Below are 13,432 nucleotides of genomic sequence, written 5' to 3'. Positions count from 1 at the left end.
TTTTATATTGTAACTGATTCCTAGTTTTTAGGGTGGAGAGATGACAGACATGGTTACTTAACTTGTCTAATTTTTTTTTATATAAATAAATAAATAAATAATAAAAATCCAATATAATTCTCTCTCTCCTTGCTTCTTCTTACGCCATTCCTTCTTTCTACAGCCGCCATCTCTCTCTCTCTCTCTCTCTCTCTCTCTCTCTCTCTCTCTCTGTTGCTTTGCTCTCAAAATAGGATAAAATAAGAAAAAATCAACATAACTCTTTTTAGGCACCAAGCATATGAGAGACTTGATCACATATATCCAAATACCATCTTTACGTATATAATCATCAGGGAAGGGATTTGGACAGTAAAACTTGCATGTATGGCAGAGGAAAAAATTGAAATTATAAAGTAAACAAAGCTCTTGAATATCTAGGATTTTATTATTATTTCTTGGGTAGATATTATTAACCTATGAGAATTTATCATAGATGCAAATCTCCAGTGAAATTAGTAAGCAAAATTTTAACTAGACTGGAGAGAGCTGAAAAAGGAAGAAGAAAGAAGGAACGGCTTTGAAGAAAAAGCAAAGAGAGAGAAAGAGAGGATCGAGATTTCTAAGCGAAATCAAAGGAGTCGTCCCCTCATATTGGGAATTTTATTATTTATTTATTTAAATAACAGAATTGTAAACAGTTACAACTCTATTAGCTTGATTAACATATTTAACATGTGTCAGTCATATCACTTACGTGAAGGCCCGAACGTCTCTCGTATTCCTATTTTTTCTGCACATACTGCGATCATTTTGCCATAATTAATTGATGGCAAAATGGTCGCGGTAGGTGCAGAAAAATAGAAACGCAGAACGTCTGGAGCTTAGTGAATGTTCACGTAAGTGATATGATTAACACGTGTTAAATATGTTAATCCTGCTAACAAAGTTATAAACAGTTACAACTCTGTTTAATATTATTAATATTTAAATAAATAAATAATAAAAATCTCAATATAAACGGACTCCTCCTTTAATTCCGCTTAGAAATCTCGATCCTCTCTCTCTCTCTTCTTGCTTCTTCTTCAAGGTCGTTCATTCTTTCTTCTTCCTTTTTCAGCGCTCTCCAGTCTAGTTGAAGTTTTGTTTGTCAATCTCACTGAAGATTTGCATCCATGGTAAATTCTCATAGGTTAATAATATCTACCCAAGTAGTAATAATAAAATCCTAGATATTCAAGAGCTTTATTTACTTTATAAATTCAAATTTGTCCTCTGCCATATATGCAAGCTTTATTGTCCAAATCCCTTATCTGATGATTAATATATAAATATGGTATTTGGATATGTGTGGCCATGTCTCTTATATGCTCAGTACCTGAAAATAATTATGTTGATTTTTTTCTTACCTCATCCTATTTTGAGAGCAAAGCAAAAGAGAAAGAGAGAGAGAGAGAAGAAGAAGAAGAAGAAGAAGAAGTTGGAACCGCCAATGGTGGCTGTTGTTGCGGACGCCAATGGTAGCTACTGTTGCAGACACTCAATGAGAAATAACAAGTAAATATATGATTTATTATTTGTTTTCATTAAAAGGGTAAAAATGTCCTTTCAAATCTTTATTTAACGGAGACTGACGGCAAGGGATTCGAGTCCAATTTAGTGAAAGAGAGGGAGTGTCTCTCTAATATTGGCATTTTCAAGGGTGGCGTTGTAAATTACCCATTAATTAATTAATTAATTAATTAAAGACAAAAAGTTTGATAAAACGGTCGGGGTCAGTCGTCCTCGGAAGACGACGACTACTGCACACGCGTCCTCTTCCTTAGTTGACGGTTCCCAGTCCCCACTTCCCACCACCACGTCCCATCCTGTTACGCTGGGGATCCAGGTTCCAACCTCCCTGAGAAAAAGCCCCATACCGAAACTTTCGGTTTAAAAAGGTGGTCCCACTTGTCGGACGCGACCGGGACTCGCCATAGATCTCTTCAAATTTCAATCACAACAAAGCGGAAGAAGCGGCAGAGTGTATGAGATGTAGGCCCTAGGCCCCACCCACCGTAAAGCTTCATCATCTTTAATAGTTCTTTTCGTTGACACGTCACACCTGGTGACAAACCTTACTCGATTATCTTTACTATTATTTTAATTAACAAATCAATTAATTAATTACGTTTCCGTTGCATTCTCACGCGTACCTAAAAATACTAGGATTACGAGTATCCCAGCAACAGCAAGGTTCTAATCCCGGTTCTCGAGAGGGTTTGAGGTATCGATCTCGGATCGGTATCAAAACCCGGGGTAAAACTGTCCGATCCAGTCCATAGTGGTATCATATCGTAACTAATATTGATGGAAATTAAAATTTTTTTTTCTCGATTTGAAAAAGTGGTTCAGACCGGTCGAATCGGACCAATGCAGAGCGAATCAACGGATACACCTTCTCGGCCTCAGTGCGTGGGTGGGATACAGTAGAAGTAATCGAGGAATCGAGGTGGTGCGTTGTGCGCTCACTGCCCAGGAGAGCCGCAGTCTATAACCGCTACTAAAACACTGTACAATACTACCATACGCTTCCCGAAGGCCTTGATAGTTCGGCAGCTTTATCTTTGTTTGTTTCTCTCTCTCTCTCACTTTGATCTTTCAGAGAAAAGGTTTGAAGGAGGTTCGAGAAGAGCATTGCCTGAAATTTGAAACCTTGGCTTCCAAGAACACTAGATCTATGCATTAGATCTATGAATGTGAGCTAATCTTTCAATTTCATATGAAAGGAAACCTTGAATCCCTGGATATTTTACTTCGACAACCCTAGCTCTTCTGTGTTCTGATTTAGATAGGTTTTACTTTACCAGTTCCTTCTCGGGGGATACCATAAGTCATGGCGAGTCGGTTTCTACTTTTTCTGTTAGTTGCATTTATGCTAGTTGGCTGCTCTCTCGCTCTTACATTTTCTTCGAAGCTCATTCATCGTTTCTCTGAGGAAGCGATGGCTTTACGGGTTCGTAGAAATGGAGAGTTCTCTAGTTCATGGCCTAGGCGGGGGAGTGTTGATTACTATCAGTTGCTTGCTAACAACGATTTGCAGAGGCAGAGGATGAAGCTCGGGCCACGGCATCAGTTGCTATTTCCGGCTGAGGGGAGCACTACGATGGCTTTTGGAGATGAGCTTGCATGGTGAGTGGATTTGCTCATTTTTCTGTTGAAGCTTGGGTTCTAGGATTTTGTTAGACAATGGATTCATGTCGTGCGCATTTTTTAGCTAAAAATGAAAAAAAAAAAAAAAAATCCGTAAGAAATGGTGTTTCTACCTTTCAATGAGCTTAGTTTGCCCTACGGATCTTTGGGAACAAAACTATTTGCAAAATTTTAGCTGGTATCTTCGAGCGGATCGGACATTGCACAGACGAACCTTTTTACGAGGGTCCTATGCAATCTTTACGCACTCTTCGCAGCTCTGTGAAGTTTGAACCCTAAACCAGATAATACGCGGTGAAAGCAACAAGCAAGCAAGCTGCAGGAGCCACGTAATAATAAGAAAACATTACAGTTTGGGTCCATTGTCCATCAATGCTTCACCAGATAATTTTTCTCTCCACATGGAAAATCATTCTCAATGTTGATAGGCTATTGATGCAGAGCAGGAACCATAGAAAGGAGTTCATTTACTATGGGCATGTAGGGTCGTGTATGAGCTCGCCTGGTTCATGGAAACTTGTAGGATTGAAGTGTAAATAATTGCTCTTAGGTGGTGGTGGTGGTTGTTGGTTTCTTTTTTTTGGATAATAATTTGTGATATATTGGGCTAAATATTTGTGTTTTGAGTTGGCTTTGTGCTAAGGCCATTTTAGTGTCTTTGACCTATTTCCTACTGTTACTTGTTTCATGTTCCTAGTTTGAGCTATCTTGCTTTTAGAAGTAGAAGTTTAGAAATCATTTCTGCCCCTTTATTTTAGGCTGACTTTGTTTATGTCAAAACTACCTCTTTAGCATAATGTTGTTGGTGCTAGAAATATTATGAATCACGTCTTTAATGGGACTAATGGTTTACGAAGTTATGTTAATTTATATCAGTAATGGAGAATGTTCTGAATGGATATCAATCTGTGACATAGTGGTGGAATTCTGTGGAAAATCTTGAGTTAATTGGTGACCAAAAGCAGTCCTTCTTCTTTCTTCCTGATGTGTTTTGGATTGCTTTGGCCTCTATAATCAGCTGGGGAATGCTATCCTACACACAATGAAGTTGTATTAACCACAGAGGACCCGAAATAATGACCGGTGGAGCTCTGTAATTCCTCTCTTTTACAATTGTTTGAAGGTTAAGAAGCAACAAAGAAACAACTGATGACAATATTTCTCTTTTTTGCCTCCTGTTGCTTTTCTGGTTGTTCATCCAAAAATAAACTTCAGAAATCTCCTGCTGATTGCAAGAGGGAAGACATGATGTAAAATAGGACCGTGGGTGAACCTGGTATGGAGCATCTGAAAATAAAACTGCAAGGTAAATTTTTTTTTATGGTAATGAATGGAGTAGCCGGGAAGGAACTGCTGAACATACCAACTCTTCTCTTTGTCAAGACTCTACTGAGTTTGGGATCTGACAATAGCATGCATTATTATACTTCACTCCCCTCAGTTCCCTCTATTTCTACTGTTTTGCAGTTGAAACTTGAAACTGATATTTTCTCTGTCAAAATTCTTGTCTTTTGCTTCTATCTTATTTCTTCATCTCAGATTTCTTTTTCTGTATGTAACAGGTTACATTATACATGGATTGATGTAGGGACTCCAAATGTTTCCTTTCTTGTTGCATTGGATACTGGGAGTGATCTTCTCTGGGTTCCATGTGATTGCATACAGTGTGCTCCTCTTTCTGCCAGTTACTATAGTGTTTTGGTATGCCAACTTCTTTAGTTTTCCTATTTATTTTTGTTCTCATAGTTTGGTTTTATATGGTTTTGCCTTAAACTGATTGTGTTTTTCTTAACTCTTGTAGTGCACACTGTTATATTTCTTGGTTTCCTTATTCTACATTTGGATTGGCCTTTGTATGTTAGAATTCTGGTGGAGAGCATTTTATACAGTATGTTGCCGCTTACCGATATGCATCTAAGTTAGAAGGAATGGGGAGCTATACTTTCAATGTATTGTGAATTTTGCCGGATGCATCCACTAATTGCAAAAGAGCCTCTGTCAAATTTACACTCCTTGCCCCTTGTACAATGTGTTCGAATGACAAAGTTTCAGTGACTGAAACAATCCTTGGTGGATAATGGGATTTTTATTCACCTAATGGTTTAAGGCTTACAAAACCAGAATCAAAAGGTTTTAAGATAAGTAGAATGAAGACGGAGTATATGATTTGTAACTTTAGTCACATGAGGAAGGATAATGAGGTGGTGCCAATTGATGATAGGGATGTTCCACAAAGTGATTATTTTAGGTATTTGGGCTCAATCATAAATAAAGAAGGTGATATAGAGGATGATATTACATAAAGAATTAAATAGGATGGATGAAGTAGAGAGGTGTGTCTAGGGTGTTGTGCGATTGACGTATTCCTTTAAACTTAAAGGAAAATTGTATAGGACAGTCATATGACTGACTATAATGTATGTGCGGAATTTGGGCAGTTAAGAAGCATCATATGGATAAACTTAGTCTAGCGGAGTTGAGGATGTTGAGATGGATAAGTGGTAAAACTAGGAAGGATAAAGTAAGGAATGATTTATTAGAGTTGGTTTGGGAGTAGCTCCGGTACATGATAAGTTACGAGAAAGTCATTTGAGGTGGCATGACCATGTTTAGTGGAGCCCTTTGGATGCTTCATTATGGAGGAGTGATTTAATTTTGATTGAAGTATCTAAAAGAGTTAGGGGCAGACCTAAAAAGCTTTACTGAAAATTTAACTGTACCAACATTTGCTGCAAGTTCTATACATCAAATATCCATACAACAAATGGTTCCTGGAACAACCTTATCGAGACTATCAGCTCAATCAAAATCTAATTAAACTAGTTGCAGAATGGTGTATCTTTGTAAATTTACATATAGGGCATTGTGTTTTGTCATCCTTGTAAGTTGTAACTATAGCTATGCTAAGTGAATCCTTGAAGTTCTTATCTCCCCTCTGGGATGGGGTGGGGTCATAAACTTTGGACTGGATTGCTTGGCTCATTTTGTTTTACTTTCTGGCTAATTAAGTATTTAAATATGTGGCATAGACATTGGTAAATAGACTTCACAAAACATTCAATGTAGTGGGTATGAAATAAAAAGCTTCTCAGTAACATCTAGTGAAGATGTCACTATTGTCCATCTCCTAAGTCCTACCTAGGTTCTTTTTCGTTTGGGTGGTGCTGGGTAAAGTTTTGGTAGCCAGCTATGTGCATTTTCTGGCAATTTTTTAACATTATTTGTTTGCAGAGGGTATATTTGCTGGCCTGTTCTTTTGTATTTTGATATTGCAAATTCCATTTTGGATTTTGGTGTCTCATCTTGTCAACATGCTATGATCAAAAGATGGAAGAATACGTAGCTTGGAATTAGGGGCTCCATTCATGATAGAGTGGCACCGTTGGCTGTGGTAATATTTCAACATCCCACAGGGTGATGTCGGATGGCTGAAGTATGTTATTTTGCTTTTTTGTTTTTACCACCAAAGAAGAATCTTACCTTCGTTTTGGTCGAGTGCATGGTATAATCCATGGGTTTGTCTTTGTCCATTATATGTCTACTCCGTGTAGTTGCTTTTAATGTTTTTCCACCATCACTTATATAAATTACTTGTGCAGTTTTCCTTGTTACTTCCTATGAGGGTTTGCAACATGTCTTGTGTACTTTCCCCCCCTCTGGGTTGTCAATGTGAAATGCATTTACGCCCAAGGCATCAAGTATCAATATCGTTCAACATATTGGGATAGTGATTTTAAGCGATGTATGGGAAAACTTAAGAAACAAATGCATATGCTTAGGATACATGCAACATACTGTTTTGAAGCGTAATACACCTTACATAAGAAGTAATTAAGTTCGACCATAGGAAGCCAGGTGGTCAGATCCAATATCCGCTATGTGGCAGATTAATTAGGGCCCAAATTTTTCGTACAAATATGCCCCATGATACTGTGTCAATTTTGAGCTCAATCAGAGTTGGTCATGTGGCAATATAAAACTTTGTGTACAAGTATGCCTCATGATACCTTGTCAATTATATTGCTAAAATCACAGGAATACATGGGTGGTAAACGATTGAGTTTTGCTGTGAAAATTGATGTTTAACCAATCAAGACGCCCTTCCTATTCAATAGTTGGGTACTTGGATTTGCCAAATCATACTTCCATGTGGCATGATTAGTGGCAGTGCGTGGAAGCGTGGGGGTGGCAGACCGCAGGATTCTTTACCTAACCATAAAAGAGGAAGGGGGTGTAACATGGGTTGATGGAAGAGGGTTTCTCCACCGCTGCTACCACAGCTGTCGTCATTATTGTTGCTGCTTCCTGGTTTATTCATCTTTTTCTTCTCTTCATCTCTTATCTTCTTCTTTGTGATTGTGGCGGCTGCTGCTGCTGCTTTATATGGCAGTTCCGGTGGCTGTTGCTGGCTGCTTCTGCTTCCGGTGGCGGCCGTGGTGGCTAATGATGCTGCTTCTGATGGCGGCTGCTGCTGCTGCTGGCAACGTCTCGACGGTATTGACCCATCTTGGACAGTTTGATACCAGTTTTTTTATTCACTGTACCGTCTCTCCATATATCGTATCAACATGCTGTAACATGATATGTATTGGACTGATAAGGTTGATACGCATCGATACTTCATACCATGTATGCTCCTCTTTCTCTGATACAGTTGATTAATATCAATACTTTATATGGTCAATGTCTCGACCATATTGACCAGTTGATGCATCTAAATGAGATAGCCACTTTAGAAGCTAGAAAATGGAAAACTTGCTGAGGCCTTGGTGATTCGAATTAAATGGCAGTCACTGCCTTCCTAATCCAAAAACGAATCTTCTTAAAGTGTCGGAATTGCTGAGAAAAAGCTGTGGCCCCCAAAATAAGCCAATTGAACTTCCCGAAATTACTTTTGACATGGGCTTCTCTTAGGAACATGCAAGCAGAATGTGAGCGGCAGCTTCTGCTTTATGTTGATGGGCAACATGTTGGGTCGAGAAAGTGGGCTGGAAATTGTTTTGCATCACAGAGCTAGTGATTTGACAGAAGGAAATCCCTTGTATTCTGGTCTATTTAAATAGAGTTGCCATTTAATTGGCTCACTTTTCGGTGTTTGATGAGGTCTTTTGCCATTTGGATTTCTCAATTGTTGACCGAAGGTCTGTGCTGCATTAATAATTTTTTTTCAGTACTTTATTTATTTCTGTGCAAACCTGCTGGCTGGGTTACAAACTTCTTTGTCAGATTTTTTAAACTGAATTCTGACCTTTTAATAGTTCTTCTTGACCTTTCCTTTATCTGTTCATCTGAAGCTTTGCTTCTTTAAAATATTATAAATTGTACATAATGAACAGTTGAACGAGATATGGATGGTTAATTGAAAATATATGGATGACTACTTGACTTTATCTAAGTAATCATTGGAACGTATCTTGCACGTGAATGTGAAGTGGTCTTCATCCGAGAATTCTTCCAAAATACAACGTATCCTTATGACATGGTAGAAACCTTATATTAATTGCTACTTCTAAAAGGCTCACTTCTTGCGTGACTCCAAAATGCTTTTAATTGGGCTGGGTTGTAGAGTGGTTCTGCTAAAACTTGGTAACAGGTTTAGCACTTATTCCGAGTGATTGATTGGCAGGTGCTCCCTGGTATTTGGGGCATCTATTATGCAGGATAAAGACATGAGCGAGTACAGCCCATCTAGATCAAGCACCAGCAAGCATCTACCTTGCAGCCACGAATTCTGTGAATTGGGTCTGAAATGCAATAGTCCAACGGATCCCTGCCCTTACATTGCTAACTACCTTTCAGAAAATACGTCTAGCTCTGGATCGCTGGTTGAGGACGTATTGCATTTGTTGTCAAGCAATTCCAATGCATCCAAAAGTTTGGTGAAGGCTCCAGTCATTGTAGGGTGTGTTCCCTTGGTCTTTATGCTACTATTTTTTATCAATTTTGCTAATTTTAGCTACTTGGTTAGATATGATTCTGTTTTTATTAGTTGATAAGCTTAAATTATAATTTGTCATTTAATTGTTGCAGCTGTGGTAGGAAGCAAAGTGGTGGTTATTTAGATGGAGTGGCTCCTGATGGCCTTTTGGGCTTGGGATTTGGAGACATTTCAGTTCCAAGTCTCCTTGCAAAATCTGGACTGGTTCGGAACTCTTTCTCTATTTGTTTCAATGAGAATGATTCGGGAAGAATTTTCTTTGGGGATCAAGGACTTGCTACCCAACAAAGCACTCCACTCTTACCTTTTGATGGAAAATAGTATGCCTTCTTCATACATTGTAGTAATTAACATTTTGTCACCGTATAATTCTCAGGCTTGCTCAGTGCTAGGCATAAGTTCTTTACTATCATTATAATGCTTTTTGAGATTTGCTTGTAATCGTTACAGTAATACATACATTGTTCGAGTGGAGGATTGTTGTATTGGGAGTTCCTGTCTTAAGCAAACTGGATTCCAAGCGCAGGTTGATAGTGGAACATCATTCACCTTTCTTCCTGATCAAGTATTTGAAAAAGTAGCCGCTGAGGTACTTTTTCCTGTAACGCTTAAATGAGGAATTAGATTTGTTTTGTTCATACTGAGTTTACTTTCCTTGATTTTAGTTTGACAGAGGAGTAAATGCCACGAAGTCCAGCCACAAAATCACTCCTTTGGATTACTGTTATGAAGCCAGGTATATTTTTACAAGTTAGAAAAAGTGATCTTTGGAGCTAGGTTGCAGATGCTGATTGTCAGCTGGTTCTTTATGATGACAGTTCACAGGATTTGCAGAACATTCCTGTTGTGACTCTCATGTTTGCTCAGAACAACAGCTTTGTGGTTCATAATCCTGTTCTTCTTATCAATGGCAATCAGGTCTGTCTATATTGTCTTAAACAATGGACAGTAATAAAGTTATACATTTATGGTTCTATTCAAAATCTTTTCCTTGAAATATTTTCGTGAATTGGACTGCTTATCTTGGTTAGTGCTTGCACTTCATCCTTGGATCAATCAGATTTATTTCCTTCGTTGCGGTATTGTTATTAATTCAAAATCGTTGTCTTTATTTCTCATTTTCTTATTTTTTTGGATAATTTGTGCTGTTTAGATTGTATTTATTCTATTTAGTATAACCGCAAGGGGCATTTTGGGTATTCGGTTGTTTAATCAGTTTGGTTTTGGTTTGGTTCAAGATACCAAAAGTAGAAACCAAAACCGAATTGAACCAAGAATAAGAACACATTTTCAAAACCAAAACTGAACTGGCTTGGTTCGGTTTCAGTTTTTATTTGGGTTAAGTCATTCTCTCTCTCCCCTCTCTTTGGCCCAGTTAACCATTTAGGTTAGGAGGGATCCAATTTTGGTTCCTAATCATGTGCGCACTGCACATAAAATGTGGAGATTTACCAAGTGCATGGCTGGTGTGCTGTTTATGTGGCCAAGACCCAAGATGTTACCTACATTAACCGTGATACTTGATGTGGTGGGTGCTAATCGGGTCTGTTAGGATTTAGTTCCTCTTGAGCCTAGTTTTGTTGATCCGAACTCTTAAGCTATACTTCCTCAATTAGTTGCATTTACTATATCAAAAAATAAGCTTGTGTATGTCATGCTTATTTACATGCAGCCCAGCTTAGTTCTCACTCAAATATGACAAATAAGTATAGACTTTGGTGGAAGCACCACCAGTCAAAACAATATGTCAAGAAATTTTGGCTGAACTTTCTTAAAACTGAAATATGAGATCGAGTTGAAAAAAAAAAAGAAAAAGAAAAAGGCAAGCAGTATTCCAAATAGTTCCTCTCCTCCCTTGAAAAAAAAAGGTTAAAAAGAATAGCTAATGCCTCCATCAGTGCTAAAAGTTTGGGCCTTAATCATGGGCCTTAGACCTCAAGCAAGAGCTGCACCCTTGTACCTCATTGGCTTGCTCCTGTGCACCTTTGTCATTGGTTCTCTACTCAAGCAAACAAAACATACCCCCCACTCCATCTTTTTTTTTTTTTTTCTATAATTAAAGTGGTAGGGGCTTCCTTTAGTTTAAGCATTTGCTGGTTGGTTAGGCTATGAAGCTTAGACTTTGTTCTCTTGCACCCCAGTTATGTGTTGAAGAATTTGGCTTTTCTGTTGTTGATCTAGTTGTCGCCACTTGAATATGGTTGTATAATGTTACTATATCTATAATTTATGTTAATTGCAGTAAGTAATAGTATACAGCCTTTGTTGTTTATGTGAATCTAAAATTGGTCTAGGTGTTTTAATAATGATTATATGTATCTTTTAAATTGCACCTAACATTGTCAGACATGCACATCATCCCTTTGATGTTACCTCAAAAATCCAATCCCTCCATTCTATCCGCTCCCGCCCGGTCCCTCATTCCAGCAGAAATACTCACATAATTTCCTCCTGGAACCTTATGCCTGTCCCCTGGTGGCTTAGCTTTAATTTCCACAAATTAATGCGAATAAAAAGCTTGTAATGATTGTAGACTCCTTTTTCGGGTGAATAACCTCAGAATGATTGTGGTGCAGGGACTTGAGGGGTTCTGCCTAGCAATAATGCCAGTAGAAGGAAATTTGGGGACCATTGGCCGTGAGTTTCAACCCTCGCTGTTGCATCCTTGTTTAATATTCTTCTCTCTGTTTTCTTTCCCTGTTTATTTAAATCCGTATTTCCCACTTCCCATGTTTTCTTGGGCATTAGAGTACTACTGAATTTCTGATGCAGAGAACTTCATGACGGGTTACCGCTTGGTGTTCGATAAGGAAAATTTGAAGCTGGGTTGGTCTCGTTCCAGTTGTGAGTACCGATGCACTTTCCGTTCTATGAGGGGAGGGATCCTCCATCTTTTTAATCTTCTATTAATTTACTCTACTCGCATGTATTCCTCTTAAAAGTTGGAAAAAAAGATATGAAAGTGATCCAGTTGTTCTGATCTCTTGCGTTGTTAAATACTGTGTTTCCTATGCTTGTTAAGGAACTTTGTTGCATTAGATTCCATTGACTGAAATTTAGGTTATGTTTGTTTGGCAAGAAATGGGGAGGAGAAAAGAAATCTCCTTTCTTTTCTTTCCTCCATTCCTTTCCAAACAAGCATAGCCTTAGGACAAGGTTCTCTCCACTTTTCTGAGTTTCCTGTCATTTACATTTTGAATGGGAAGATATTTAAATTTTGTGGGGTTGGTTTTGACTTATCCTGCCAGGCATTATCTGTATGTTTTTTTGTTTTGTTTTGTTTTGTTCTTTTGGTTGGAATGCTTGGGTTAGGATGAGGTGATATCAAGCACTTAGTTCATGTTGTTCACAGGGCGTGTAAAATCACCTGTTACCGCTTTTCTGCCTAGTGTCAAGGCAATGCTGTATTAGATTGTGCGAGTATTTTCTCTTTTGTGTGGTGTGTTTTTCTTTTTTTTGTGTGTGTGTGTGTGTGTGGTGGGTGGGTGGGAAAATGGTGTTAGCGGACTAATGTCTGCTTTACCACATTCAAGTGCTATGTTTAGCTTCAACGTTTTCTCCTACAATTTTCTTTTGCAATAGAAATGTGAGACTTTTGCCATTTTATACATGGTCTAGTACTTTAATCTTTACATTATAGAACTAGTTTTCTCCCTTTTGTGCCTGCATTTACATTTGCTATCTCTTTATATGTAGCTATCTTTTGTTCATACAGGTCAAGATCTCAGTGCTGGTCAGAGTGTACCACTGGCACCCCCTCCTCATGATAGACCACAGAACCCACTACCAACAAATCAGCAGCAGAGGACCCCTGATGGGAAGGCAGTTCCTCCTGCAGTTGCTAGTAGGACGCCATCCAAACCCTCGGCTGCCTCCTCACTGCACATTACCACTCACTTTCTTACAGCAAGATTGCTTCCAATTATGCTACTTCAGCTTTGCCTGTTTGCTTTAGCCACATAGAGTTGTTCTCTCATGAATCCATCTTATGCTTTATATCGATTCCATGTAAATGCAATATTCCTGTCAAGCTTTCTTGCAATCCAATGCAGTATTTTTTCTCAAGGTCATTGGATTGGTTGGGGCTGGTGGGAAGCTCTCTCTCTCTCTCTAGTTATCGACGTTGGGTTTATAAGTTTTGTTGCTTCTTATTCACCCTTTTAGTGTAATAGAATTGGTATTGTAGTATGGGCTTTTTTCTCAAACATCTATACCCCTTTGTATATTCTTTTCACAATATGTATGTTCTAGTGGGTGGTGATTGCCGCATTCCACTTGCTAATTATACTAAAAGGTCAGTTCTGTTGGGGTTTCTTGAATATA

The 13,432-nt window shown here is 38.4% G+C and overlaps 1 protein-coding gene across 2 annotated transcripts; it reads left to right on the top strand.

Moving 5' to 3' along the window:
• Positions 1 to 2,490: 2,490 nt before the first annotated feature.
• LOC122074004 (aspartic proteinase-like protein 1) lies at positions 2,491 to 13,428 on the top strand. 2 transcript variants are annotated; one of them, XM_042638766.1, is made up of 10 exons: positions 2,491 to 3,150; positions 4,734 to 4,872; positions 8,832 to 9,073; positions 9,202 to 9,429; positions 9,560 to 9,698; positions 9,775 to 9,845; positions 9,928 to 10,027; positions 11,686 to 11,746; positions 11,882 to 11,953; positions 12,825 to 13,428. In XM_042638766.1, exons 1-10 carry the CDS (start codon positions 2,855 to 2,857, stop codon positions 13,070 to 13,072), a joined length of 1,596 nt encoding a protein of 531 aa, XP_042494700.1. In that variant the 5' UTR covers positions 2,491 to 2,854; the 3' UTR covers positions 13,073 to 13,428. The 2 variants fall into 2 exon arrangements, with proteins under 2 accessions (XP_042494700.1, XP_042494701.1); XM_042638767.1 differs by having other exon boundaries at positions 3,014 to 3,150; positions 8,798 to 9,073.
• The last annotated feature ends 4 nt before the right edge of the window (positions 13,429 to 13,432 follow it).

Source organism: Macadamia integrifolia, chromosome 3 (genome assembly GCF_013358625.1).
Source record: "Macadamia integrifolia cultivar HAES 741 chromosome 3, SCU_Mint_v3, whole genome shotgun sequence".
NCBI classification, from domain to species: Eukaryota; Viridiplantae; Streptophyta; class Magnoliopsida; order Proteales; family Proteaceae; genus Macadamia; species Macadamia integrifolia.
The sequence above is the reverse complement of the archived record's forward strand: the minus strand, read 5'-3'. Positions and strand labels throughout refer to the sequence as shown.

Coding starts and splice junctions, on each gene's coding strand:
- LOC122074004 (XM_042638766.1), top strand. CDS start 2,855: ATGGCGAGTCGGTTTCTACTTTTTCTGTTAGTTGCATTTATGCTAGTT. Junction 9,699..9,774: donor TTGAAAAAGTAGCCGCTGAG/GTACTTTTTCCT, acceptor CCTTGATTTTAG/TTTGACAGAGGAGTAAATGC. Junction 9,846..9,927: donor GATTACTGTTATGAAGCCAG/GTATATTTTTAC, acceptor TTATGATGACAG/TTCACAGGATTTGCAGAACA.